The sequence below is a fragment of the Aristolochia californica genome, unplaced genomic scaffold (genome assembly GCF_029961685.1).
Source record: "Aristolochia californica isolate CCGP_79_NKW_82.1479 unplaced genomic scaffold, dmAriCali1.0.hap1 SCAF_12, whole genome shotgun sequence".
NCBI classification, from domain to species: Eukaryota; Viridiplantae; Streptophyta; class Magnoliopsida; order Piperales; family Aristolochiaceae; genus Aristolochia; species Aristolochia californica.
The window spans coordinates 29,081,665-29,106,528 of record NW_027181793.1 but is presented as its reverse complement, the minus strand read 5'-3'; the positions used below and the strand labels follow the sequence as shown (position 1 = coordinate 29,106,528).

At 40.1% G+C, this 24,864-nt stretch overlaps 3 protein-coding genes across 7 annotated transcripts; 2 read left to right on the top strand and 1 right to left on the bottom strand.

Annotated features, from left to right (window-relative positions):
- The first annotated feature begins 486 nt into the window (after window positions 1–486).
- LOC137945834 (zinc finger BED domain-containing protein RICESLEEPER 2-like) lies at window positions 487–8,260 on the top strand. 2 transcript variants are annotated; one of them, XM_068791882.1, is made up of 4 exons: window positions 487–1,024; window positions 5,606–7,756; window positions 7,866–7,996; window positions 8,090–8,260. In XM_068791882.1, exons 2-4 carry the CDS (start codon window positions 5,620–5,622, stop codon window positions 8,096–8,098), a joined length of 2,277 nt encoding a protein of 758 aa, XP_068647983.1. In that variant the 5' UTR covers window positions 487–1,024; window positions 5,606–5,619; the 3' UTR covers window positions 8,099–8,260. The 2 variants fall into 2 exon arrangements, with proteins under 2 accessions (XP_068647983.1, XP_068647984.1); XM_068791883.1 differs by lacking the exon at window positions 487–1,024 and adding an exon at window positions 3,969–4,013.
- Window positions 8,261–10,215: 1,955 nt separating this feature from the next.
- LOC137945526 (inactive protein kinase SELMODRAFT_444075) lies at window positions 10,216–16,034 on the top strand. Of its 3 annotated transcripts, XM_068791462.1 has the most exons (11): window positions 10,216–11,534; window positions 11,635–11,886; window positions 12,841–12,995; window positions 13,086–13,180; window positions 13,301–14,337; window positions 14,452–14,612; window positions 14,779–14,855; window positions 14,941–15,088; window positions 15,257–15,406; window positions 15,519–15,787; window positions 15,942–16,034. In XM_068791462.1, exons 2-10 carry the CDS (start codon window positions 11,700–11,702, stop codon window positions 15,756–15,758), a joined length of 2,250 nt encoding a protein of 749 aa, XP_068647563.1. In that variant the 5' UTR covers window positions 10,216–11,534; window positions 11,635–11,699; the 3' UTR covers window positions 15,759–15,787; window positions 15,942–16,034. The 3 variants fall into 3 exon arrangements, with proteins under 3 accessions (XP_068647563.1, XP_068647561.1, XP_068647562.1); XM_068791460.1 differs by having other exon boundaries at window positions 15,519–16,034; XM_068791461.1 differs by having other exon boundaries at window positions 10,216–11,886; window positions 15,519–16,034.
- A 947-nt stretch (window positions 16,035–16,981) lies between these two features.
- Window positions 16,982–23,232, bottom strand: LOC137945633 (RGG repeats nuclear RNA binding protein A-like). Of its 2 annotated transcripts, none has more exons than XM_068791581.1 (6): window positions 22,757–23,232; window positions 21,633–22,020; window positions 21,382–21,523; window positions 17,622–17,780; window positions 17,466–17,528; window positions 16,982–17,361 (listed from the first exon to the last, which is right to left on the bottom strand). In XM_068791581.1, the coding sequence occupies exons 1-6, from the start codon at window positions 22,920–22,922 to the stop codon at window positions 17,164–17,166; spliced, it is 1,116 nt and encodes a 371-aa protein (XP_068647682.1). In that variant the 5' UTR covers window positions 22,923–23,232; the 3' UTR covers window positions 16,982–17,163. The 2 variants fall into 2 exon arrangements, with proteins under 2 accessions (XP_068647682.1, XP_068647683.1); XM_068791582.1 differs by having other exon boundaries at window positions 17,625–17,780.
- Window positions 23,233–24,864: the final 1,632 nt, after the last annotated feature.

The window sequence follows — 24,864 nt, the reverse complement described above, 5'->3', positions numbered from 1 at the left end:
AACGGGGGGTCGGTCGTGAAAGAATTATAAGAGTTGTGCTGCGGCTTGGTACGTACGATATGATCATCACCGTTGATGTAATATGGGCTTCCTGGATAGATCGCTGCTTTGAAAATTGACTGATCTCAACCCTCAACTACGTCACCTTCAACGTGGCCCGTGGGTTAGTGCACATCCTGGAAACCCGGTCTAGTCTTGTAACGGACTCGGTCGTTTTCAGATGTAAAGAATGCTACATCTTTTCTTTATATTATGGGTTGACTATAAAAGTCTCATGGGGCTTGCTTTTAAGGGGAAAAGGATAAGAAAATGGGTAACCCGAACGCACGTTTCAACCGGTCCAACCGGGGGGAAGGTTCGGGTATCGGGAGAATATACTCTCGAGAGTAAAGGAGCGGCGAGCAATTCGACCGCCTCTTTACGGACTCGCCCAATCGGACCTCCAAACATATCGTGTTCTTTGCCTCCGAAGTCCGAACCCTAATATCGTTTTCGTTGCCTCCGAAGTCCGAAGACTCCGAACCCTTTGTTCGGCCGTTGGTATCCTCTTGGCCTTTTCGTTCTTACCGGCGTTCGCCGTCGATGTTCTCTTCAGTGTCACTGGTGCTGTCTCAGTAATTTTGTCTTCTCTATTCTCAATGCTATTTTATTTGTTAAAAAAAAGGAGAGAATTCCTTCACTTGTAGTAGCTGCTCTTCCTTCGTCAATCTCATGTCCCGTGACAAAACTTACCATTTTTTCTGCTCAAAATTTGGTCTCTTTTGTCCTCTGGCACAGGCACTTCTTGAATCTCTTCTTTGGTTCAGGGCCGTTATTCATTTAAGTTTTTCTTTCTCTGCGTAACTGTTGAGGGTCGTAGTGCCAAAAGAGAGATTTGGGAACTGATGTGATTTGGAAATGGAGGGGCTCTAATTTTCCTCCATCACTCTCGACGGTGATGTGATGTGGCTTCGTGGTTGGGTATTTGTGCCGTAGCTTTGGGTGAACCTCCGCTTGCAAGCTTTTTGGAGGGTTCTCTCCGGAGGTATTGTAGTGTTTGCTATTCTTTTTTGCACTCTCCTAACTGCATCATGCAGAAAGATAAAAGGTTCTTTTTATTTGCATCGTAAATTTGTTTTTAAATACGATCATTTTTTATCTGCCTGGTCTCATGGTTTACGCCTCCATCCCTTGACGGTCTCTCTTTTGAGGTTGGTAGAAATTCTGCGGTTACTTTCCCTCTTTATGTACGTAAGTTTTAGGAACAAACAGTTCTCTTCGTTATTTTTAGCCAAAACTTCTACGTACAGTGTGAAAGAATTATTTGAAATAGCTTCTTAAACTCTTCCATACTCGTTCGTCTATTTTAAAATGGTTTATTCTTTGTTCAGATCTCCCCTCCATAGCCTGCTGCCTTTTTTTGTCATTCGGCCTTAATCAAATCGACATTTAAACAAAAAAAAAAGTTTTTTTTTTTTATTTCCATTGAACATGGCTCTGGTCATGATAATGTTTATTATCGTGGTTGAAGCTGATTTCATCCAGGGATCAAAATTTGAAAACACGGGTTGTAAATAGTCCCTTGGATTGTTTAATCCACCGAACATGTAATTTGTAGCATGCAATCTAGAAAATCTGTTTCTTCCACTCTTTATCAAAACGTAATTTTATTGTAATGAGTCAAAAGTTCTGACTTATGCTTTTGACTTGTTCACAGAAATCAAAACGTAATTTTAATTAGTTGCTACTTGGTATTTTATATGTAATGGTATTAATATGAAATCTGGCTCATTAGATTTGCAAAATGTCAGAGTTCTTCTTACTTTGTTTTCGTTGTTCCTTTATCCTGCATTAATAATAACCAGGACTTGTAGACAAGTGTTGCTTCTTCCTTTAAAAAAATGTTTGATTATCAATAACTTAGTTATGAGTGTTTACTTTGGTATTAAAATGTCTATGTCATCTGTTTTCTGCTATTTGGTACCCTTGAACTCAACATATGAGGGATTCACAACTTTTAATATCCTTTCTTGTGATTGCTTACTCTAGTTGAAGTTCTCAGAGAACATACATGTAGTCATCTAGATTTCTCTAAAGTGTTTATGAGTTCATTTTGTCATTTGAGGGAACCTTATTCTCATCTCTTGTGTCTGACACAAAATATGTAACTGTGTACATATATACTGTCAGAATAATGAAATACGGAAGATTGAGAGAGAGGAAGAAGGCCGGCGACAACAAGAGAGCAAAGACTCTCTTTGATTAGGGTTTTGGTCGACCCCTAATCCATACTTATAGCTTCAGTCAAAAAATGTGGTTACAAAGACTATAATACCTCCACTCACTTAAAACTCACTTAAACCCTTATAACTCCTATATTACACCTCCAAATTACATGAAACTTGAGCTACATAAACTCTCAAACATACTGAATAAGATAAGACTATACTTAGGAGGTGTAGGTAGTGAGAAATTACCAAACTACCCTTTATAATGTTTTCTAACACTCCTCCTCAAGCTGGAGCATAAATATCCATAAGCTCCAACTTGTTACGTAAGTTCCCAAATTTACGTTTTCCCAATGCCTGGGTAAACATATCAGCAATCTGATTATTGGACCAAATATAGGGAGTGGCCATTCCTTCTTCATAATTGTATCTCAGATAAAACAACAATCCACTTTTATGTGTGTTTTTTTTTCGTGAAATACTGGATTTCCAGCAATGAAAATAGCTGCTTGATTGTCACAATACATAGTCATTGGTCTTGCTTTGTAGATTCAATTGCCGTATAACACTAATTGTATGTGCAGTAGCTTTATACTCAACTTTGGCACTAGAGTGGGCCACCACATTTTTTTTCTTACTTCTCCAACTTATTGAGTTTCCACTCAAGAACACACAATAGTCAGTAGTTGACAATCTGTCCAGTTTAGACTTAGCATAGTCAGCATCTGAGTACACCTCTATCTTAAGGTGATCACGAGGCTTAAAAAACAACCCATTCTAAGAGAGCCTTTTAGATATCTTAATATTCTCTGAACTGCTTCAAGATGTATCTTTCGTGGATGATCCATGAATTGGATGATCATATTGATTGAGAATGATATTTCATGACGGATAACTGTAGCATAGATAAGTTTCCAACGAATCGGTGTTACACAGTCTTGTCCTTGAGTTCATCATTATTCTCACTGTGAATATCATGACCAACTACGTAGGAGTCTCTATTGGTTTCCTCCTAATAGGTCATACTCTTGTAACATAGCAGTGACATATTTTCTCAAGTGAGTATGAGTCCTGCCTTGCTTCTGGCTACTTCTATGCCAATAAAATACTTCAAGGAACCAAATCTTTCATCTCAAAATGTTGTGAGAGATATAACTTTACTTCTTCAATCCCCTTTCTATGACTTATTAGACAGGATGGTATCATCCACATATACTAGCAAAACAACAAGATCAAATGATCTCTTCATTGTAAATAGAGAATGGTCAAAATGACTTCAAGAGAATTCATAAGACATAATCACTTGGTTGATTTTTTTAAACCATGCCCTCAGACTCTGTTTAAGTCCACTGATTGCCTTTTTGAGTTTACACACTTTCCTAATCTCTCTCTGAGCTACTATACAAAAAGACATTTTTTATATCAAGTTGAAACAATGGTTAGCCTTGGTTAACAACCATAGAAACAAGAATGTATACCGAAGATAAATAAGTCACAGGTGAGAAAGTCTCAAATACATCCATGTCATATGTTAGTGTTTACCCTTTCGCTACCAGTTGGGCCTTATGTTGTTCAATTGAACCATTTGCCAGGTATTGACAGAGTATACCCAGCGACATCTAACGACAGTAGCTTTTGAGGGGAAGTCACATAGCAGTCATGTGCCTCTATCACATAACACCCATGTTACTCTATCACGTATCCATTCAACATCCATAGCTTTTTCCTGCTGAGAGGATAACAAGTCCTCTGCATAGAAGAAGGAACCGTGCACGAAGACAAGGGCAAGGCAAATTTTTTCTATTGGTGAGACGAAGAGTCAAACGAGACAAGATTAGATAATGGATGTCTAGTAGACTTACATACACCTTTTCGACGAGCAATAGGAAGGTCCAAGTCACTTACCTTAGGATCGGCAAAGAAGGAAAATTGTGGATTCAATGAGAGAGGGGGAGCTAGTGTTGGGCATTCGAGAGTGTGTCTTTCATGGTACGCTTGTAGTGGTTTTTCTGCACTAACAACTAGTGAGTGGGTAGGACTATCCTCTATAGGAGTTGGAACAACAACTTCCCTATATGGAGAAAGAGGAGAAGTATCTCTAACATCAATACGAAAGAATGGGACATTTTCAAAAAATGTTACATTAGCGGATACAAATGTTTTCCTAGTGAAAGGACAAAAACACTTGTATCCCTTCTGTGTATGAGAGTATCCTAAGAAGACACACTTCATAGAATGGGGAGACAACTTATCAGTTGTTGAACCAGATGCTTGTGCAAAACATACACACCCAAACACTTGTGGACTCACGACATACAAAGAAATTGAGGGCATAAGCAGCTTGATGGGAATTTTTCCCCCAAGGATAGAAAACGACATCCTATTAATAAGGAAACATGCAGTTAGAACTGCATCACCCCAATATTGTTTGGGAACATTTATATGCAGGATTCACTATAAAAAAACATTTATATAAAGGAGCATAATGCGCACAACTTCCAACAAGTGATGATTTTTATGTTCAGCTACCCCATTCTATTGAGGAGTGAACACACCAGAAGACTAATGAATAATCCCATGATTTTGAAACTTGTGATTCATATACTCTAAGCCATTATCAGTGCGAATGACACGAAAAAAATCATTAAATTGGGTCTTTATTTCATTGTAAACATTTTGAAATACAGTGAATGCTTCAGATTTCTCCCCTAAGAAATACACCCAAGTACATCTACTGAAATCACCAATAAAGAAAAGAAAATACTTATGACCAAAGACACTGGACATGGGACATGGTCCCTATACATTAGAGTGAACAATTTCAAATAAACTTGTGCTTCTTTTTTTGCTCAAGGGAAACATAGTCGAGTGATGCGTGCCCAGTTAACATGAGTCACATTGAAAAGGTAAATTGGAAGGAAAATAGGGAAATAGCTGAATCAACTTTTGTCGGAGATGGATGTCCTAACTGTAGGTTCCACTAGAGTGGCGATATTGCAGAATGCAGAGCATCTAACAGAGGCTGTGCGTGTCCCTCCAAATGATAAAGTCCACCCTTTTTCATGTGCGGAGCCAATCGTCCTCTTTGTTGTGAGATCTGAAATATACAATAAGATGGATAAAAGGTTACTGAGTAGTTCATGGACTTAGTAAGCTGACTTACTGACAACAAATTAAGTGGAAATTTAGGGACAAGTAACACCGACTGTGGTGACATAAAAAGGGTAGTAACCAGTGAAATATTATTTGCTCCATCAACATGTTCCTTGTCTTTTTCATGAGAATTAGTTGATTAAATCTTTCTTGGTTCTCTTGGACCTAATTATTTATTTCTTTATGGGTTTTACATCTATAGAATTATGTCATTATGTTGTAATACCTATTTGATTGGCGTGCAGGCTTTGTCATCAGTATGTCTGAAGCATCACGTGTCTCTCCAAGAAAGCGAAAATTGACTTCTCCTGTATGGAATGATTATGATCGAATAAAGAATGATGATGGCAGTTGTGTAGCCAGGTGTAAGCATTGTAAGAGACAATTGAATGGAGGCAGTAGGAGTGGAACTACTCATCTGAGAAAACATCTGGAAGCTTGTCTACCCTTCAAACAGTTGAAGAAAGTTCGTCACAGAAAATTGACATCACCTGTGTGGAATGATTATGATAGAGAAAAAAATGAGGATGGGACTTGTGTGGCTAGGTGTAAGCATTGTAAAAAGCCTTTGAATGGAGCAAGTAAAAGTGGGACTACTCACCTGAGGAAACACCTAGAAGCTTGTCCTGCCTTTAAAAGGTTGAAGGACAATCTTCCGGATGAAGGTCAGCTACTTTTAGAGGCAGGTGATGTAAACAAAGACAAAGATGTGATCTCTAGTCCAGAACACTTTAAATTTGACCAAGAAGTAAGTCGTCTGGATCTTGCTCGTATGATCATTTTACATGAATATCCATTCTCAATTGTTCACCATGTTGGCTTTAAGACATTTCTGGAAAATCTTCAACCGTATTTCAAGATAATGTCACGCAATACTGTCAAGGCAGATTGCATGAAGATTTTTGAAAATGAAAAGCAAAAGTTATATGAGGTTTTTGAGAAACTCCCAAGTCGAATCAGCCTCACAGCTGATTTTTGGAGTTCTGGCAAAGAATTGGAATACATAAGATTGACTGGTCATTACATTGACAATGACTGGAAGCTGCAGAAGAGGGTCCTAAACTTTTCTGTGCTTGAGGATCCACAGGTCCCTGAATCAATAGCTAAAACTATTTTGGAGAAGTTGTATGACTGGAATATTGACAGGAAAGTATTTAGTATAGTCATGGATAATTCTTCTACCAATGACGAAATTGGTCAGTCGCTTATTAAACTTATTGCTCCAAGTGGTTCACTTTTTATGGGTGGTGATATTTTTCATGTGCATTGTTGTGCACATATAGTCAGCGTACTTGTTCAAGATGGCATGGAAGTGATACATGAGGTGGTTCATAAAGTGCGTGAGAGTGTGAAATATTTGAAATCCTCACCAGTGAGGCAGCAAAGGTTTAAAGATGTGGCTAAGCAAGTTGGAGCCCCAGAAAAATCAATCACTCTTGATGTTTCGTCAAGGTGGAACTCATCACTTTTTATGATTGAAACTGCGCTAGATTTGAAGGAGGCCTTCTCTGGTTTGGCAGAATCTTGTGGTGAGTATTTACATGCTCCAACTTCTGAGGAATGGGAAACTCTTAGAACAGTTCATAGCCGTTTGAAGGCCTTTTATGATGTAATGCAAGTTTTCTCTACTGCAAAATATCCAACAGCAAATATTTGTTTTACTGAAGTCTGTTGCATCCATTTACTTTTAAAAGAATGGGCTACCAGTTCAGATCCTTTAGTTGCTTCCATGGCGTCGAAAATGATTGAGAAATTCAACATATACTGGGGTGTTAGTAACTTGGTTTTGGCAATAGCTGCAATATTGGATCCTCGACTCAAGATGAAGCCAATAGAGTATTACTTTCCAATGATATATGGTAGTGAGGAAGCTGAGCAGAAGATTGCAAATATTCGTGTTGGTTTAACTAACCTTTACAATGAATATGTGGCTCGCTCAGCTTTGACTGCAATTTGTCAAGGGCTTCCATGGAATGTTGGAAGTAGTTGCAGTGCTAGTAACGAATGTGGTGTTAGTGGAGTGAGTGAGATTTCCCCCAGTAATACTTCTGTTGATAAGCGAAGAGGACTGGAAAAGTTTCTTCAGGAGACCTCATGCAACCAACGTATAAAGACAGATTTGGAAATGTATTTGGAGGAACCTGTTTACCCTGTGCAAAATGGTTTACATGCAGAAAATTTTGATGTCTTGGCTTGGTGGAAGTTCAGTGCACCAAAGTACCCAATTGTTGGTCTGATGGCTCAGGACATTTTATGCATACCTATGTCAACTGTTGCATCAGACGTTGCTTTTAGCTCTGGGGGTAAAGTACTTGATCAGTACCGAAGCTCAATGCACCCAAGCACTGTGCAGGGTTTGATATGTGCACAAGATTGGTTGAGAAATGAATTACAAGGTAAGTGGTGAAAAAGCTACTTGAAATAATTCTTTGTAGTTTTATATTTTAGTTTTGTTAGGTTATGATTAAATACTAATGTATCTTATTTTTGTCATGTTTCTCTTAGAATCACTCACAGGATCATCAGATGGCCATTTATCATTTTCCACATTGACTACTGCTATCGACTTTGAGGGGGAGGTTGATGTGTGTTTGACAATGAGTGCTGACGATGAATTCAGTCCTTCACCCAGACCGGTAAAAACCTTTTCCAGCTGCAGTTTTGCAACCTGATGGCCTGACATATTTTTACCTCATTTTTAGTATAACTTGTATTTTTCTTTTTTGCAGGACCCATGACTTTTTGCCACTGTAGGACTAGAGTGTTTTTTTTTCTTCCTGGTTCTAGTGATAGATGTTGTCTTAGTGCTTGGTAATGGTATTATCTTTGTGACTTTGCATGCATATATAAGTGTGTTGATCTTCTTTTTCCTTTCTACTACAAATCAATAAATAATTAATTAAATTAACTTGGCTATCACTTTTAAATACCTGTATTAATGCCGTAGCCGACACTGGCCTTCAAATAATTTATTTAAAAACAAAAACTCCAAGAATGTCTCTTACACTGTTACAGCAATGCATAAGCAACAACCTTAAAAGTCATGGAAGAAAAAAATTTAAAACAATTTAAGATAGAGGTGGGTCTCCACACTGTCACGTTGCCGTTCAGATTCTTCACAGAGGGTCCGACAGATCCTCCGCTCTGTGACACACTGCAGATGAAGTTGCTTGGTTTAACTGAAAAGGCAGCCGTAGCAGTAACTCCGCAGCAAATCGATAAGAAAGGACGAAGGCGAAAGCCAATCTGGGAATGCTCGTCCTCCACGCATGGCAGGGGCCGCACATTTAAACCCGTTTCTGAAGCATAATAAATGAGCACATTTACTTGGGAGCTCAGGCACGAAAGATCCCATTTAATTACTCTCCATTTTCATCCAAGGAATCGTCAGCCACAGCGAAGCAGCCCCTACAGATCCAGACACGCTTCTCCTCCGCCTCTGCTCCCTCCTCCAAGAGTAAACTACAAATTCAATCATGTCCATTTTGTCCCACCTGTTTTCCAGGCATTTCTACCTTCCACCTTTCGCCCCTTTTAGCTCATCTTCTCTCCTCAGTTTCCCAACACGCTCGACGCCTTCAGCTTTTTCCGCTCTGTCATTTTCTTCTTTTTCCCTGACGCCCTTCTCTACGGTTCAGTTCATCTGTGTCTTCATCTTAGCTTTGGATCATATTAAAATTGAATTTAATAGGATAGTAAAAACGGAACCAGGCACCCACGGTACAGGCATCTTAAGATCGAGGAGCAGCCAGAGCGAAGTAGAAACAACTTCTATGAGATCAGCTCGAGCAGCAGAGGACAAGAAATCACCGACATCAGAGGGCCCTTCCTTTTTCCTGCTGCTTCTAATGTTGGATAATTTCGACTCAAATCCTTCTACTAAACTTGAGTTAATAAAAAAAGGTTTTAAAAGGTCTGACATTTGAAGTACCAAAAAGAGGACAAAAACTCAAATATGCGTCCTTTTAAGGCCACGCAAAATTGATAATTAAAAGAATCCTTTAGATCTTGAATTGAATTCAGTGACGCACTCGCGTTCACCTTAAAAACTCACCTTTGGACGTGCACGTTACAGCTTCCCCACCTCCCCAAACAGGCATTAATTTAATGGACCTACTTGGCCTCATTCGTTGAAGCTTCTTCAGCTTAAAGCACAAAAAACCATGAACACGAGGAAACCCGGCGGCTCCTCTTACGAAGTTCGAATCTATTTTCAAACGTTTCGGAGCTTCCGATCCCCGGCGACAGGATCCGCGTCTGCCGCCCAAGTCGACGAGCGTCTAACGGCGCCGTTAACTGGTCCCCAGTCGGCCGGCGGGTTAGTTCGCAACCCGACTGTGACGGATTCGAAGTTCAAAAATGCCGTTGGAGCCGGAGTCAGATTGAAGTGAGGCCCTCGCTGTTTTGGTTATTTACTGCTCCTGTCCTTTCGGCGTTGAAATTGAATCGAAGTTTTAGATAATGAACGACTGTGGATACGTAATTTCTCTGCGGTGGGTCCCGCGGCAAGTGTATCATTTTCGAAATGATGTAGCGTGGGCCCGATGAGGATGTCACAGTCTGTACTTAAAGAAAGTAGATAGCATACGCCTTGTCATTTTGTCTCAAAACTCATGTGAAGGGTTGGGTCCCAACTCCCCAAATCGACTCGAAACGGTGTTTTCTAAGATTAATTAAAAACCTTTTTAGCCTCGACAAACTCGACGCGTCAAGCTTTCATTTTCCTTGCAGGACTGTCAGGCTTCCTAGAGACACGAGGGTAGTTTCGCAATTGTTTGGAAAAAGTAGGTGTATTTTCTGTTGAACGGACCTTCGAGGGCGATTCGAGCTGTTCAAGATCTGCTGTAGTCTCTGGAGATTTTGAGTTTCCTCTTTGGCGGAGTTTTCTACTCGAGAGGATTGAGGTCATTTCTCTCGGTATTTTGATGTTTCCCTCTGTGAATCTAGTTGTAGAGGTGCAAAACTGTAGATAAATCGGCCGCTTTCGTTCCGGCTTTGGATTGGACAAGTTGGAGAGATCATCTGTGAGAAAGGACGCGTGTTTGTTCGACGTGAATCAATGTTTTTTTAGACCGGGTTGGAGGGTTTTTGTGTTGTTGGGAAGAGAAAGAATTTAGAGATAGTCGGAGGAGGGTGGCGCTTTTGGGAAACTTGACGGTTTCGGATGAACATTTGAAGAGTCTTTCGAGCGTTTTTGTGGCCCTTTTTCTGTTTTTAAATCTTGTCGGTGAGTTTGTGAAAGGATAAGAACTTGAGGACACTGCGAAGTGGTAAGAACCCCTAGACTCAGCCGGATTTGATGCAGCTCTGTGACTTCCCTTACCAGAATCGGGACTGGTAGACATATTCCCTTTTAGATTGTAAGGTGTGGAAATGCAGCCTACATGGGCTGGTTTGCATCTGAACTTGCTTAGATGCAGGGACTCGAGCCTTCTCGACGATTCCTGCTTATTTGAGTGAAGGTTCTTCGTTTGTTTTGCTTCCCGAGTTCTGTAGCTTGTCGTCTTCGCCTTTTAGGTGAACTAACTGGATGAGTTCTTTCAAGGCCTGATCCGAAATTTCTCACATTATACGTGACAAAGAGGTAAACGAACCGCAATTCAGCTGCGTATGTGCTGTACTAAAGGATTGGCCGATTCCGGTTGTGGATCCTTTTGTCGATCAAGAACCTGTTCTTTTACCCACCTGGAACTTGTGCCCCCTTTGTTTTATCCTCAAGGGGCTCTGAGTTTGGAAGATCATTACTGTGAACTATCGCGAATCTGCAGTAGGTGATGAGGTCTATTTGAGTGGGGCTGTTGTACATTCGCAGAAACAGTGCCTCCATCCTTTTATTTCAAGGATTCTTATGTTGCCTTGAATTGTGAAGCTTGGCCGGAACTGCTTGTTTCTTGCTGCTGTTAATCGTTCATCTGAAGGTTTCGAGTGCACACGCAAATATTTTAATTTTTTTCGTGGTATTGATGGAATAAAGATAGAGAAGAGAGCAGTTGTTTGAAGATTCGGCAAGCGGGCTTTCAAAATCTTAAAGTTAGAGAAGCGCAGAAAGCTAAACGAGTCTTTTCTTGCTGAAAGTTTTTTTCTGGGGGCGTCAATTCTTCTCTTTGACTTTCTTCTGGCCTGGCTTCATCAGGACAGGAACAGAGCGATCTTCCCACCCGGAAGCGTTTCCAGGTTTTGAGATTTATCTTTCTAGGCTTCTAAGAGCATCCGTAAGAATCTTTGCTGTTTCTTGTTACTCCTTCCGTTCTCATTCTTGGTCTGTGTCCATCAGAGAGAAGAGAAAGGTTTTGGATAATGAAGCTGGTGTAGAAGGTTTACATTGAGTTTTTGGATGCCATGAGCAATAATCTCCAGCACAATCGTGGGAAGCTGGAGAGGGACTCGGATATTACTGAGAAGGTTGTTGTTGCCGTTAAAGCTTCTAAGGAAATTCCGAGGACAGCCCTCGTTTGGGCCCTGACCCATGTCGTTCAACCCGGCGATTGCATTACACTATTAGTAGTAGTGCCATCTTATACTTCAGGTATGACTCTTTTGCTGCGTATGCCATATCTCGAGATCTTGATGTCTCCACTTGCTATTGTCCATCTAGATCAGTATGTAATATCGTGTCCGGCAGTGCGTTCTTCTTTAACTCATCTAGTAATTCCGAGCAGAATGAAAAGTTGCAATGTGTGTGTGTGTGTGTGTGTGTGTGTGTGTGTGTATTTTTTTTCTGGGAAAGAGGCAAATTTCATTGAAGGGGCAGTCAGAGAACAAAATATACAAAAGCAAACTAGGCTGGGGGGACCCGGTACAACGAGGGGTTGAAGGGAAGCCCCTGCTTAGCCAGGGAGTCAACCAACGAGTTGGCAGTGGTGGTCTTACTATGACTAATATCACTTTCCTCTGACGTTGCACACACATGATTTACATTGCCCCCCATTTTACTTAGGTCACGATTTTGTTGTTCAGAAAGATGTGTAGAAGTGCCAGAAATTTGAGCATCCTTTGGGAATGAGATAACCCGGTTTCTTGAAAAATTGTCAAGGTTTGAAGACGTGTGTCCAAGTTATATTTAATGATTTTCATGATGAGCTGCTCATTCTGTGCAGGAATCACCAATACCTTTCTTTCTTTCTTTGAATTCTTAGAATGTTAAAATTAGTATATCTCTCAGTATGTTATGGTTTATTGAAGCATGCTGTGGCTAAGTCATCATTCCTTCGACAGATGAACTTAACAATATTATATGGTATTTTTCAATTTTATCTGGAAAAGTCAATAGTAGAATGGATGCAGTCCAACCACATTAGAAGACATGGTTAAGGAAGTTGATATTATCTCGGCTGTTGCACCTTTTCCATCTACCTTGTTAATGGCAGAATGTCTAGTTAATCTTTCCTCTTTCTACTTGTTTCTCTGTGCTTGTTTCTTTATCTAGTGAGTAGGTAACAGTTGCAATGACTGATGAGATTTATTCATCCCTTTCATTCAGGCCGAAAGCTATGGAGTTTCCCAAGGTTTGCAGGTGATTGTGCAAGTGGGCACAAAAGGTCTCACTCAGGAACTACAACAGAGCTGAAATGTGAAATTACTGATTCTTGCTCCCAGCTGATGCTGCAGCTCCAGGATGTCTATGACCCTAACAAGGTCGATATGCAGTTTATTTTGTAACTCCGCATCTCTCTACATGTCCCTTTCATGACTGATGATTTGCTATAATTCAATTTTCCTTTGCAGATAAATGTGAATGTAAAGGTAATTTCTGGGTCACCGTCTGGTGCTGTTGCTGTAGAATGCAAGCGAGCTCAAGCAAGTTGGGTTGTATTAGACAAGTAATCATTAATCTTCATATATTCTCTTATTTTGAATAATGCATATTAGAATTATATCTTCTTTGTTAAAGCCTCTATCTGCATTTGCTTAAAATTTTCATTTGAATTTACTGTTCACAGACAACTGAAGCAGGAAGAGAAACGCTGCATGGAGGAGCTGCAATGTAATATAGTAGTAATGAAGCGTTCTCAACCAAAAGTTCTCCGTTTGAACTTGGTTGGATCACGCAATACAGAGCCAACAGATTCAGTGCCCAATGAGTTGGAAGAACAATCCTCTAAACCTCCAAAGAATAGCCATAGATCCATGGCTTCCATCCGTGGACCTGTTGTGACGCCAACTAGCAGTCCGGAGCTAGGGACCCCCTTTACTGCAACAGAGGCAGGTACCTCCTCTGTGTCAAGTTCAGATCCTGGAACTTCACCATTTTTTGTATCTGATACAAATGGAAGTTTAAAAAAAAAAGGGACAAACATCATGGAGGAAAACAGAAATTTAGATCCAACGAGCTCAGACACTGACAGTGAGAATCTAAGCCCTCCATCCACAAGCCTAGATGTCCAGCCATGGATGGCTAATATTCTAAGTGTTAGATGCCACTCTTTAAAACATGTTGAAGACAACTCAGAGAGATTGAATGATAAAACTCAGACTACCACTGCTAAAGCATTGCTTGAAAACTTTTCTAAACTTGACCTCGAGGCTGGAATTGGTGCACTTAACTATAGATCGGATCTGGACTTCAGTGGAAATGTTCGGGACGCAATTTCACTGTCTAGAAATGCACCTGCAGGTCCTCCTCCCCTTTGTTCCATATGTCAACACAAGGCACCGGTGTTTGGAAAACCACCAAGGTGGTTTAACTACGCTGAATTGGAGCTTGCAACTGGTGGATTTTCTCAAGCAAATTTCTTGGCTGAAGGAGGGTTTGGATCTGTGCACAGAGGTGTCCTTCCAGATGGTCAGGCAGTTGCCGTGAAACAGCACAAACTGGCTAGTTCACAGGGGGATCTTGAGTTTTGCTCTGAAGTGGAAGTTCTAAGCTGTGCACAGCATAGGAATGTTGTTATGTTGATTGGCTTCTGTGTCGAGGATAAGCGAAGGTTGCTGGTTTATGAATTTATCTGCAATGGATCTTTGGATTCTCACCTTTATGGTAACAATCTGTGATTTCATGTTTGGGGGAAAAAAAAGTGTCTTCTAGTTTTGGAGATTCTGTGTTTCTATGTTCTAAGTTTTTTCATCAGATATAAGCAATTACAACTTGCAGGAAATAGTCGAGAACCATTATCATGGGCTGCACGTCAAAAGATTGCAGTTGGAGCTGCTCGAGGCTTGCGATACCTTCATGAAGAATGTCGTGTGGGTTGCATTGTTCATCGTGATATGAGGCCAAATAATATACTCATCACTCATGATTTTGAGCCTTTGGTATGTGAAGTTGAAACTCCCAGGAGTTAACTCTAGCTTTCTCTGCAACTGATTAGCATTGGCATCTTCACATTGATCACATGTACAGCTTAGAAAATTTGCATTCAACATGTCAGATAAATTAGTGTGTTTACTAACTGCTATTCTGCCTTTTGGTCTTTTCAAGGTTGGAGATTTTGGCCTTGCAAGGTGGCAGCCTGATGGAGACATGGGCGTGGAAACTAGAGTAATTGGAACATTCGGGTTAGTGTAGAAACTATAATGACAGAGCATTCTAATTCTGTTGGATAAATGAGATTTAAAGAATATGCTCTATTTATCTATCTAGGTATTTGGCACCAGAATATGCTCAAAGTGGCCAGATTACAGAAAAGGCTGATGTTTATTCATTTGGTGTTGTACTCGTGGAGCTTGTTACTGGCAGAAAAGCTGTTGATATAAATCGGCCAAAGGGTCAGCAGTGCCTCACAGAATGGGTAGAATTTCACAATCTAAATCCTGTTCTAAATTTCAAGCTTAGAAAGCACATTTTCTGATAGAAATAATTTCTTGCTTCTTTCTAGAAAGTGAATATTAAAAATTCTCTTGTCAATGTTATTTGCAATCCTATTCATCTTTCCTCGGCTATTTCTTGCCTTGAACAGGCCCGCCCTTTGTTAGAAGATTATGCCATTGAAGAACTGGTTGACCCTCGCTTGGGGAACCATTATTCTGAACATGAGGTGTACTGCATGCTGCATGCAGCAGCTTTATGCATTTGTCGTGATCCCCATTCAAGGCCTCGCATGTCTCAGGTAAAACCGAATCCAATACCATCAGTATAGCTCCCTAGTATGTCTCCATTTTGATAGTTTTGCAAAAGAAAGATGTCATTAACGGGCCTATTTGATGGGGATTTTATAAAAGGTGCTTCGAGTATTGGAGGGTGACCTGGTGGTTGATTCCAATTATGTTTCTACACCGGTATATGAGACTGGAAGCAGGAGCCGGAGAATGTGGGCAGAGCAGCAAGAACATAGTGGTCCAATCTCAAGGGAGGCGGAGAGATTGAGTGGGAAACTCTCCTACGAGGCCTTAAGAGCGGCCTATTGGGAAATGGAGAATGCAAGGCAGGGCTCTTGTAATGAAGACGATGATAATCTCTGAGCCGGAAAGGAAAACATCGAGCGTGACATGTAGTTGACTCAATTCTTTCCGTTATCTTCTCTTTTTGCATGGTCTCATCTCTTAATTGTCTTCATTGGAATTTTACTTGTACAGTTGTTGCATTATAATTCCTTGTATAAATGTGCTTGAAGTTGAAGGAGCTGATGCTTAATGACTATGTAGGTCAGTCATCTTGTCATCCCGCGGCTAGTAAAAATTTGAAGGCCTGGTATGGAGGCAAATGAGGCCGCCCTGTCTGTTTCTCTGCCGATGAAAGTGTTAATGGCAGCCTCCATCGCGTCGGCAAGGTAGTCGCGCGGTTTAGATGGCAAAAACATTTGTTTTTAACAAGTTATTTTCCTTCGCGCTTTAGAACAGGAGCATGCATTTGTTATTACTTCTTTTAATGTGGTCTAAAGGTCAAAATCATAGATGACAACAAATAATTGCGATACTTGAATGCTTCTTCTATAAATAACACTTACGTTTCACTATTTGTTGGGGATCGTCTGATTAATATTATGATGTCCGTTCAACTGTAGTATTAATATTTGTTCATGATTACCTTCTTTGGACTTGCAATCGAGAACAACAATAGCAGCATATTTGATTCATTGATAGGCCATTTCTGCTATTTTTCCAACCTATGAGAGCAAAGGCCTAATTCAACCAATCTGTCGTTGAAATAGTCTGTGAGAGCATATTGGAAGTTTGTTTGAAATTAAAAAAAAAATGAAATGAACATCAGAAATCCCTCTCCCGGTTCATGTATGCCTGGTTCTCTCGTTAGCGGAGGAAGAGAAGCTAACATTGTGGAAAAGGCTGTTGAGGTTCATTGCAGGCAAAGACGGAGTACAGGGCTAGCTGCCCCCCCCTGTCAATGAAAACACGAGAGCCTGCTACTACCAACTTGGCCTAAAACAAACACAAAAGGCCTATGACTCCCGAATCCGTTATTCATCCCTAAACGGGCTCGCTCACTGAAGTTCATAAAGACATCACCAATCTTTAATTAAACCACCAGCGGCAAAGCATACTGGGCCAAGTTGGTTCTTCCGATATCATGCAACAGATTCCAATTTCCTGTTTCTTGGAAGTAGTAATATTCCACAAGAACTGAACCTCCTCTGACAACAGAAACAAATACTGGGTTGAGCAGCAAGAGATGAGCATCAGGTGGTATAGTACGGTGCTGAGCCCTTCCCGGTTAAGACAAATACACGTCAAATAAACAGTCAGATACTGCAACAGGTATGGGAACATTCGAATATACATCAATGAGGATTAAAGATTTTAAATTTTAAACACAAAGACCTAACTACTTTTGGAGGATCCTTAATTCTCAGTACAAGAAAAATGAAAAACAAAAATGTAGGAAAACAAAGGGAATGCTTATTGTCTTAATTCACTTTCCACCCAAAGTTGGAAATTGTCCTGGGTCCTCGATGGAGGGAGCAGCTGGCATGACTGAGCCACCACCACCACCACCAAAACCTCCTCTGCTCTCCCCGCGATCACCTCTTCCCCTGCCACGGCCTCGACCCCGTGGAGCATAATACCTCTCCCCTTCAGCTGGCTTCAAAAATTCATTGATGCTGACAGACTGAGAAGGAAAAGATTGTTCTCATTATTAATGGGTCTAATGCTTCTTTAATTGGAAAATAAAGATATATAACAAGAAAAAGCAAAGGAAAGTTTATAACATACCTTCTTCACCCTTTCTTCACGGTCTACATTTTCTTTGCGCTTGCCAGCGTCTTTGTCGGATGCCTATACAGTCCATCTAATGTATCAGAAACAGCACATGAAAATAAAAGGCTCATTAGGTGAGACTGAGAATTTCAAATGACACAGCAGACTTACCACCTTTATGAAGAAATCATCATTTCCCTTTTTCAATGAGAGAAGCTGCATGGACTCAAATTCTTTATCAACATTAACCCTCCTCTCCTCAGTCTTCGTCACATTTAAAGCTCTCCGCTTCTCCATCAGTATCTTTTCATACTCATCAAGAGTCATCTTCTATACATCAGAAGAAAAAACATGTATTTATCTGTTTAAGTCTAAAAAGTTCTATAAGATCCAGAGAAAAAAAGGAATATTATAGGCTAAACTTGTTTCAATATATTCACATAATTGCAGATAGATTTGAAACTCTTGAAGGCAAAAGGAAAAACTAAATAGTATAGGATTCTACAAATCTTTCAGGCTATCCTATCGCATCCATGGTTGCTGATATTTTGTTTTTGAAAATGGCAAGAAATTTTTTAAGAGCAAAAGCAAATTACAAGGAGTCTCCAAGGGGAAGCAAGAATAAGAAAAAAGAAGAAAGGAGGGGAAACAATAATAAGAAAAAACGAAGAAAGGAGGGGAAGCCTGTACTTAAGAAGAAGGAAAGACAACTAAATACGAGATGCCAATAAGTAGGGCCAACAGGCAGTGTCTCTAACAATAAGGAGATGCTGAAGAACCCCACTCCTAGCAAGGGAGTCAACAACATTGTGAGCATGCAAGCTACATGAACCCAATGTGGACCCCGTAGCCCAACTGATGACCATCATAGAGAGAAGCTAAAAGGCGGTGAATGAATAAATGTCTTCAGATTCATAATCACAACCATAGAGCTTGCATTGCCTAATTTCCAAGTTGTAGCCATGCCGTGAGAGCTAGTTAAGGGTGAGAATCTCACCTTTAGCACATACCACATAAAATGGCCATTAGGCACCTAGGGTTCTCAAATCATCAAGAACAACAAGAGTTCAAAAATCACATGACACATTCTCATAAGAGATTAAGCATTGTATCCAATTTCATGTGAAATCATCACAACTAGCAAAAAAATATCCAGTTTTATTTTTTTTGTTAATTCCAAAATTCATTAGCTTTAAATAAAGGGAAAACCCTAAAAAGCGAACTGCAACTGAAGTAGCAGAGCCCCAAGACCTGCTGGATTCCATATTATATAAGTAATTTTTGTATAATGACAAGAAAATAAATTAGCTAAAAAGTAAAGGAAAGGTACAAAATGCCCCACTGGGAGATACATGCAAATAACAAGAAGAAGCCACATACAACAAAAAAAAAAAAGAACTAGGCATGCACCTGTGCCCCTACACACACTCACACACTGGTGTCATGTGCCTTTGCCCCTACACAGACTCTCATAGGGTGTCAGCCAACAGGTTAGCCTCCCAAGAGGAGTGTAGAGGAGTTAATGAACTGCTGGAAACACCAAGGAGGACGGACATGACCAGAAGCCCAACTCATCACAATCACCGAATTGACCTCAGCACAAGAGGATCAGAAAAAAGCCCCAAAAGATTTGCAAAAGAGGGCTCTCAGCTCAGCCTCAACCAGAGTATGTGACCTCCAAGGGGTCAGAGTATACAACTTTAAACACCCCACCAGTAGTGAGGCCTAATCAAGAGTTATGTCACCAAGCAGAATATCAAGCCAAAATCTAGTGTGGCTCCATCATGACGATAAACTCTAAGGTCCCACATAAGGAAAGGCTTTCGCTTACAAGCTGATTTTCAGAAGACAAAAGCCTAAGCAGGAATGGGGTCAAAAGGGAGCTAATAGGAGGTAGGGTATGGTAATGATGCTTGTCCACAGACTGATCTTGTTGAAACTGAAGCACAGTAGCCCCCAAGTGGTGAGGAGGGTCTTATTCATCTGATGGATTAACATAATACCCACATCCACATGAGCTTGAGTGAGGCAAACCTGATCCCAATTAACAAGGTGAAAATTCAATTATGGGCCACAACTCTGGGGCATTGAAGAAGGGAGAGAAATCCAGCCAGTGAGGATTTAATTAAGGATGACCTACCTGCTAAGTTAGGAAGTTTCCTTTTCCAGGTACAGAATCTCTGGTTGAACCTCTCAAGAACAGTGTTATTCCAGATGTTTGTTAGCCAAAATAGGAAGACCTAGATAGTTGAAGTATTGTTATTCTTACATACCAAAGAGCATTTCCCATGAATTTATGCCCTGGATCAGATTTCATCCAATTGTCAATTTCTTTGTTGCTACTCTGTTCCAAGTAACAAGCAAAATCAAGATGGGCTATAAATAGGAAAGAGAAAAGCTCCAATTCCCTTAGATAGCTGAGTTTGCTATTCCACCCCTTGGAGTCTCACCTACACCATTGCCATGGACGTAATACAAAAATATTAGGTTCCTCTATAAAATTGCTTGAGGGGCAACTAGAGCACATGTTTGTATCCAGTATGTCTTTGGAAGCAATGGCTTTTCAAAGAACATGCAAGCAAGGAACTTGAATGTGTTTATGCACTCCATTTTTTACAATCTACCTTCTGCTAAATTGTAGAGTAATCCATTTGACTTGAGTTTCACCTGCAGCCAAGAGATAACCATGTCCTTCTAGGTATCGTAAAAAATTTCAAACCTCTTCCAACCGCTAAGCTGGCTGGACTTACGACTACCAAGCACTAACATCATTTCAATCCCTCCACCAATATAGTGCCTGGGGTATCCATAAGTTCAGCCACCCTTAGAATGTCTGAATCATGAGAACTAACAGGATAGACAGATCAAATGGATTCGAGTCATTCTTACAATCCCAATGCAACTGAAGAACTCAACCAATAATCAGCAGCTTGGATATCTGCCTTCTGTTTTAGTCCAGTAATTGTCTTCAGATTCTACAAAGGGCCCAAACCTTGCAACAATCAGAAAACGATACCTTTTCGAAGGTAGAAAGAGGAGTCTGGATGATCTATATTTTTTAATTTCAAATTGTACAAGTATATCCATTTACACTTCCATGCTGCAAAACATAGTTTTGTATTCTTCAATTTAATGAATCGTGGTCTCCACAACTCCAAGCCATTATAGCACAGCTGTGACAAGATGCATTGACCAGCCATCCACCCATAAACATTAAATTCAGGCATAGAAGTTTACCCCCTTTCTAAATATTGTCAAACCAACCACAAAATGTAATGACAGCAGCCTAAAACCAGAGCCTCCTACTTTTCCAAAAACTTGCCTTTGCCTCGAGGAACAATAGCTTCTGAATATTTGGATACTCTGAGCAATAATAAACACAATAAACAATAATATCCTAACATTTTAGCAAAAGTAACAGGATAACTTGTAGTAGTACCTCAATTGAGGCAGACTGATTAAGTAACTTGCCAAAAAACTTAGCTCAAGAGATAAAAAGTTATTGACAAGAAATCTGAAAAGATAGCAAAATCTTACAGAAATGGGAGACATACATCAAGAAGATACAACTCACTATGAATTAAAGGGAGAAGATCCCAAAAATCAATTCTAGTTCCCTAAACAGCTTTCTGTAACGTTATTCACAAACCATTCCCCATTTGGTAATTTTACCCCAAATGCTTCATTGTGACACTTTTTCTTTCCCTCATCTAGAAAAACCACCAGACATGGGAATCCAACCAACTCAAAATTCCATGCCAAAAAAGTAGCTGCAGTAAATAGAAACATTGACTACATTTCCCTCTAGTGCATAGGTCTTAATCAGGAAGCAGAACACCAAATTAACTTCCGCTTCCGCAACAGCAAAATGAAAACAGTAAAAAATGACCAAAACCGTTGAGGACATAGCTTTGACTACATGAACTTTTACCTTGTCCTCTGGTTCCTTTCTTTCCATTTCTTCCACTGGATTCTTCATGCTCTCCATGTTTGAATCCAAACTCTGCAACTCTTCTTGCTCCTGCTGTTTCTCAGGACTATTATTCTCCAAATTGGCAGTTCCCTCAGATTCCCTAATTGGTAATGAAATTTAGCAAAGTTTCAATTAAATGAAAAAACCTAAACATATCTAAGCACATAATTGTAAAGAGGAAAAAAGAGAAACAAAAATTGTCGCTTAACTGTATGAAAGGTTCTTCCTTATTGGTCACCCAATTACCACGTCCTCCCTCCTCCCTCCTGGTGTCCTGCCCTTGCGCAACTCCAGTTAGACGGTCGAACTCAAGGCGTGTTGGCTTCTCAAAGTCATGTCCACCCCTGTAACCCCCTCGTCGACCACCACGGAATGGCAGGCGGCCTCCACTAGAAACCCCACGCCCTCTCTCTGAGGGTTTATTCAGGTCTCCATCACCCCTACCATCATAACCTGCAGCCAACCCGTTCGCATTTTCGTTACTCCCGAAGTCTCGATCCCCCCCAGCCACACCTCCACGTGTACCCCTTCCACGTGCACTTCCACCTCGCCGGTCACCTCGTGGAGCACTAGCGACATCCTTCGGAGCCTCCCTAACTGCAGAAAAAAACAGATAACACTATATCAATGAAAATTTCCACAAAACTCCATGCTAGATGTGGCCAAGGTGATTGGATGCAACTGAATAGTGAAACTTAAGTAGTGAAGAGCTTCATTCCTCTGCAAATATTTTAGTTCAAACACTACAATGCTAAGCACTTACTGTTAGCCACAGAAAAAAACACATAACACTATGTCAACCAAAATTTCCACAAAACTTCAGCGTGTCAGATATGGACGGGTTGATTGGATCCAACTACCTAGTGAAACACAAGTGAAGAGCTTCATTCTTCTGCAGCTACTTTAGTTTAAGCACTTATTGTTAACTGTGGAAAAAACAACATAACTCTATGTCAATCAAAATTTCCATAAAACTCCAGCATGCCACACGTGGATGAGTTGATTGGATCCAACAACCTAATGAAAATTAAGTAGTGAAGAGCTTCTTTCTTATGCAAATACTTTAGTTTGAGCACTACAATGCTAAGCACTTATTGTTATTGCAAACACAGAGACCGTTGTTACTCCAAATGTTGGTAGATTTGAGAGGATGTACAAATGAGATCAAGTCCTCCGTGGAAGATTGATATCAAAAGAACAATAGACGACATGTCTACAACATCCGAGAACGCTTAAGCCTCCAAGCGTCATACTTAGTTTACCAAGTCGACCCAATACACCAAAGTTCCCCATCAAACTTCCAAATTTGCGGATACGAAATAATGGTCCTTACCAGCTTGCGCCGGAGGAAGAGGCTTCGACGGAAGCTTTGCGGGTGAAGACGCGGCAACCGAGACAGAGTTTTTGCTAAGGATTTTCTCTTGCTGTTTGGCAATTAGCTGCGAGGGATCGTCATTGTCGTCGTCCCCAAGGAGTTCGAAAGGATTCGACGTTGCCATTGAGCTCGGTCGTTAGAGAACCGGGGGCGATAGGGATAACACCCAATACTAGATTCTGTTATGCTTCATGGTTGATTCTGTCAGGCCACAGAAAAATAGGTTGATAGAGCGGCGGGAGAAGACGAAATGGGGTGAAGAATTGCACAAAAACCCTAGCACACTACAAAGAGCCAAATAATCGATAGTTTCCTCGCGTCCTCTCGCTCAGATCCGAGGGGGTTACGGTTTATCCGGCATTTAATCAAATTCGGAGATTGCATTACCCACTATCCTGGATATCTTTTATTTGGGAAGAGATTGATTAGGAGCTTTGATGGTGTTACTGCAGTACTGCTAGAAATGCGAGTGCTACATTATTGAATATTTTACCAAATTTTCCAATAAAACTACTTTTTATAACCATAAAAAATGAATATACCATATAGTTATTTAAACCTTTAAAACTTGATCCTAACAGAAAATTCCAAGAAAAAAATCTTCTGGGAGAAAGAAGAAGAAGCATAAATTATTATAATGAAAATTTGTTAAAGGTTCTCGTTATAAACGGGTGGAGCTTAATCCGGATATATTACCCAAGTGGGAAGTAGAAAGAGACCAAGAGGTACATTAAACGCATTTAATAGACAACACCAGAATGAAAAGACTTCAAAGAGGTATTTTGTACAACCACCCTTCGCCGTAGACCAAGAAGGGATCCCGGCATTGCGATCAAATCCGGAGTTGCCTCGGCTCTAAATTTGTATCCTGGAGCAGAGATAGCATGTAGGAATTTAAGCGGCCCTTAGAACCTTTCTACTAAGCTTATTGTCAGTTGCCAAATAAACTGAAACACAGCTTCAATACCCGATCTTTTGTACTTGAATTTTGACCGGAGGACCTCTCATTGAAATCTATCCCGATGATAACTAACAGCGATTAAAAAAATAAAAATAAAAAGACGCCCTCAAATTGAGAGAGACAACCAATATACCAAGATAACATTTGGATGACACCACATTAAGAGAGAAGCAGAAAGGACGTTATCTTCCATTAGTAACTACTAAAGGAAGTGTTCCTAAACAATGGCTTGCCACTTCGTCGGCCTTTTTGGTAGAAACTGATGAATGGAGTCATAAAATCGAGAGTTTTTCCTCACCGCCAAAATGCCAATACGGATCAGTCCTGGTTACATTGTGATAACGTTTGTTAGATGTTGGCATCTGCTATAGTTACATTGTAATAATATTTATTTCTAGATTGAGAACAGCAAACCTGGTCAATCCATTAGGAATTTAGGACGGCTTCACTGTACTTAAAGGTGTGTTTTACTAATAGAAAAAAAAATCATAGGAAAAAAAACAAACGAAGTTTTTTCATCATAATGCCTTTTTCCTAAAAAAAAAAACTAATGAACAAAAATTAGTTTCCATTTCTCCACTGAAATAAACAGAAAACCATAAAAGTAAAACACCAGTCAATGGATTTTCTGATAAAAAAATTTCAATGCTTTCAGAGGAAAACATTTTTTTCACCGGATGATATCAAATGTCCTACTCGATGGTACACGCTAGGAACAAAGGCCACTCTACCATCTGTTTTTCTCTTTTTTCTTAACAACTTAAGAGCTCGTTCTATGTTTCACATGCAGAAAAAAATTCTCGTTTAAATGATTTTCCACTTTGACATAGTTACTGTAGCCAATGCGCATCACCAACAACAAGCCAGAAGAATGCAGCAGAATCAAATTTTACCATCAAAATCTAATTGAGCAGAATATGGTGAATCAATAAACAAAAAAGCTGTACCTAACTTTACCACAACCTCATCTGATGACCTACACTATCATCAGCCCAGACAAGACAAATGGACGAGTTCCTAGAAGAATAACTGCATCACGTCTTCTTTTTACAAAATTAAAATTGCAATGTAAGAGCATAAATAAAGGTATCTACATTTTCTTTGA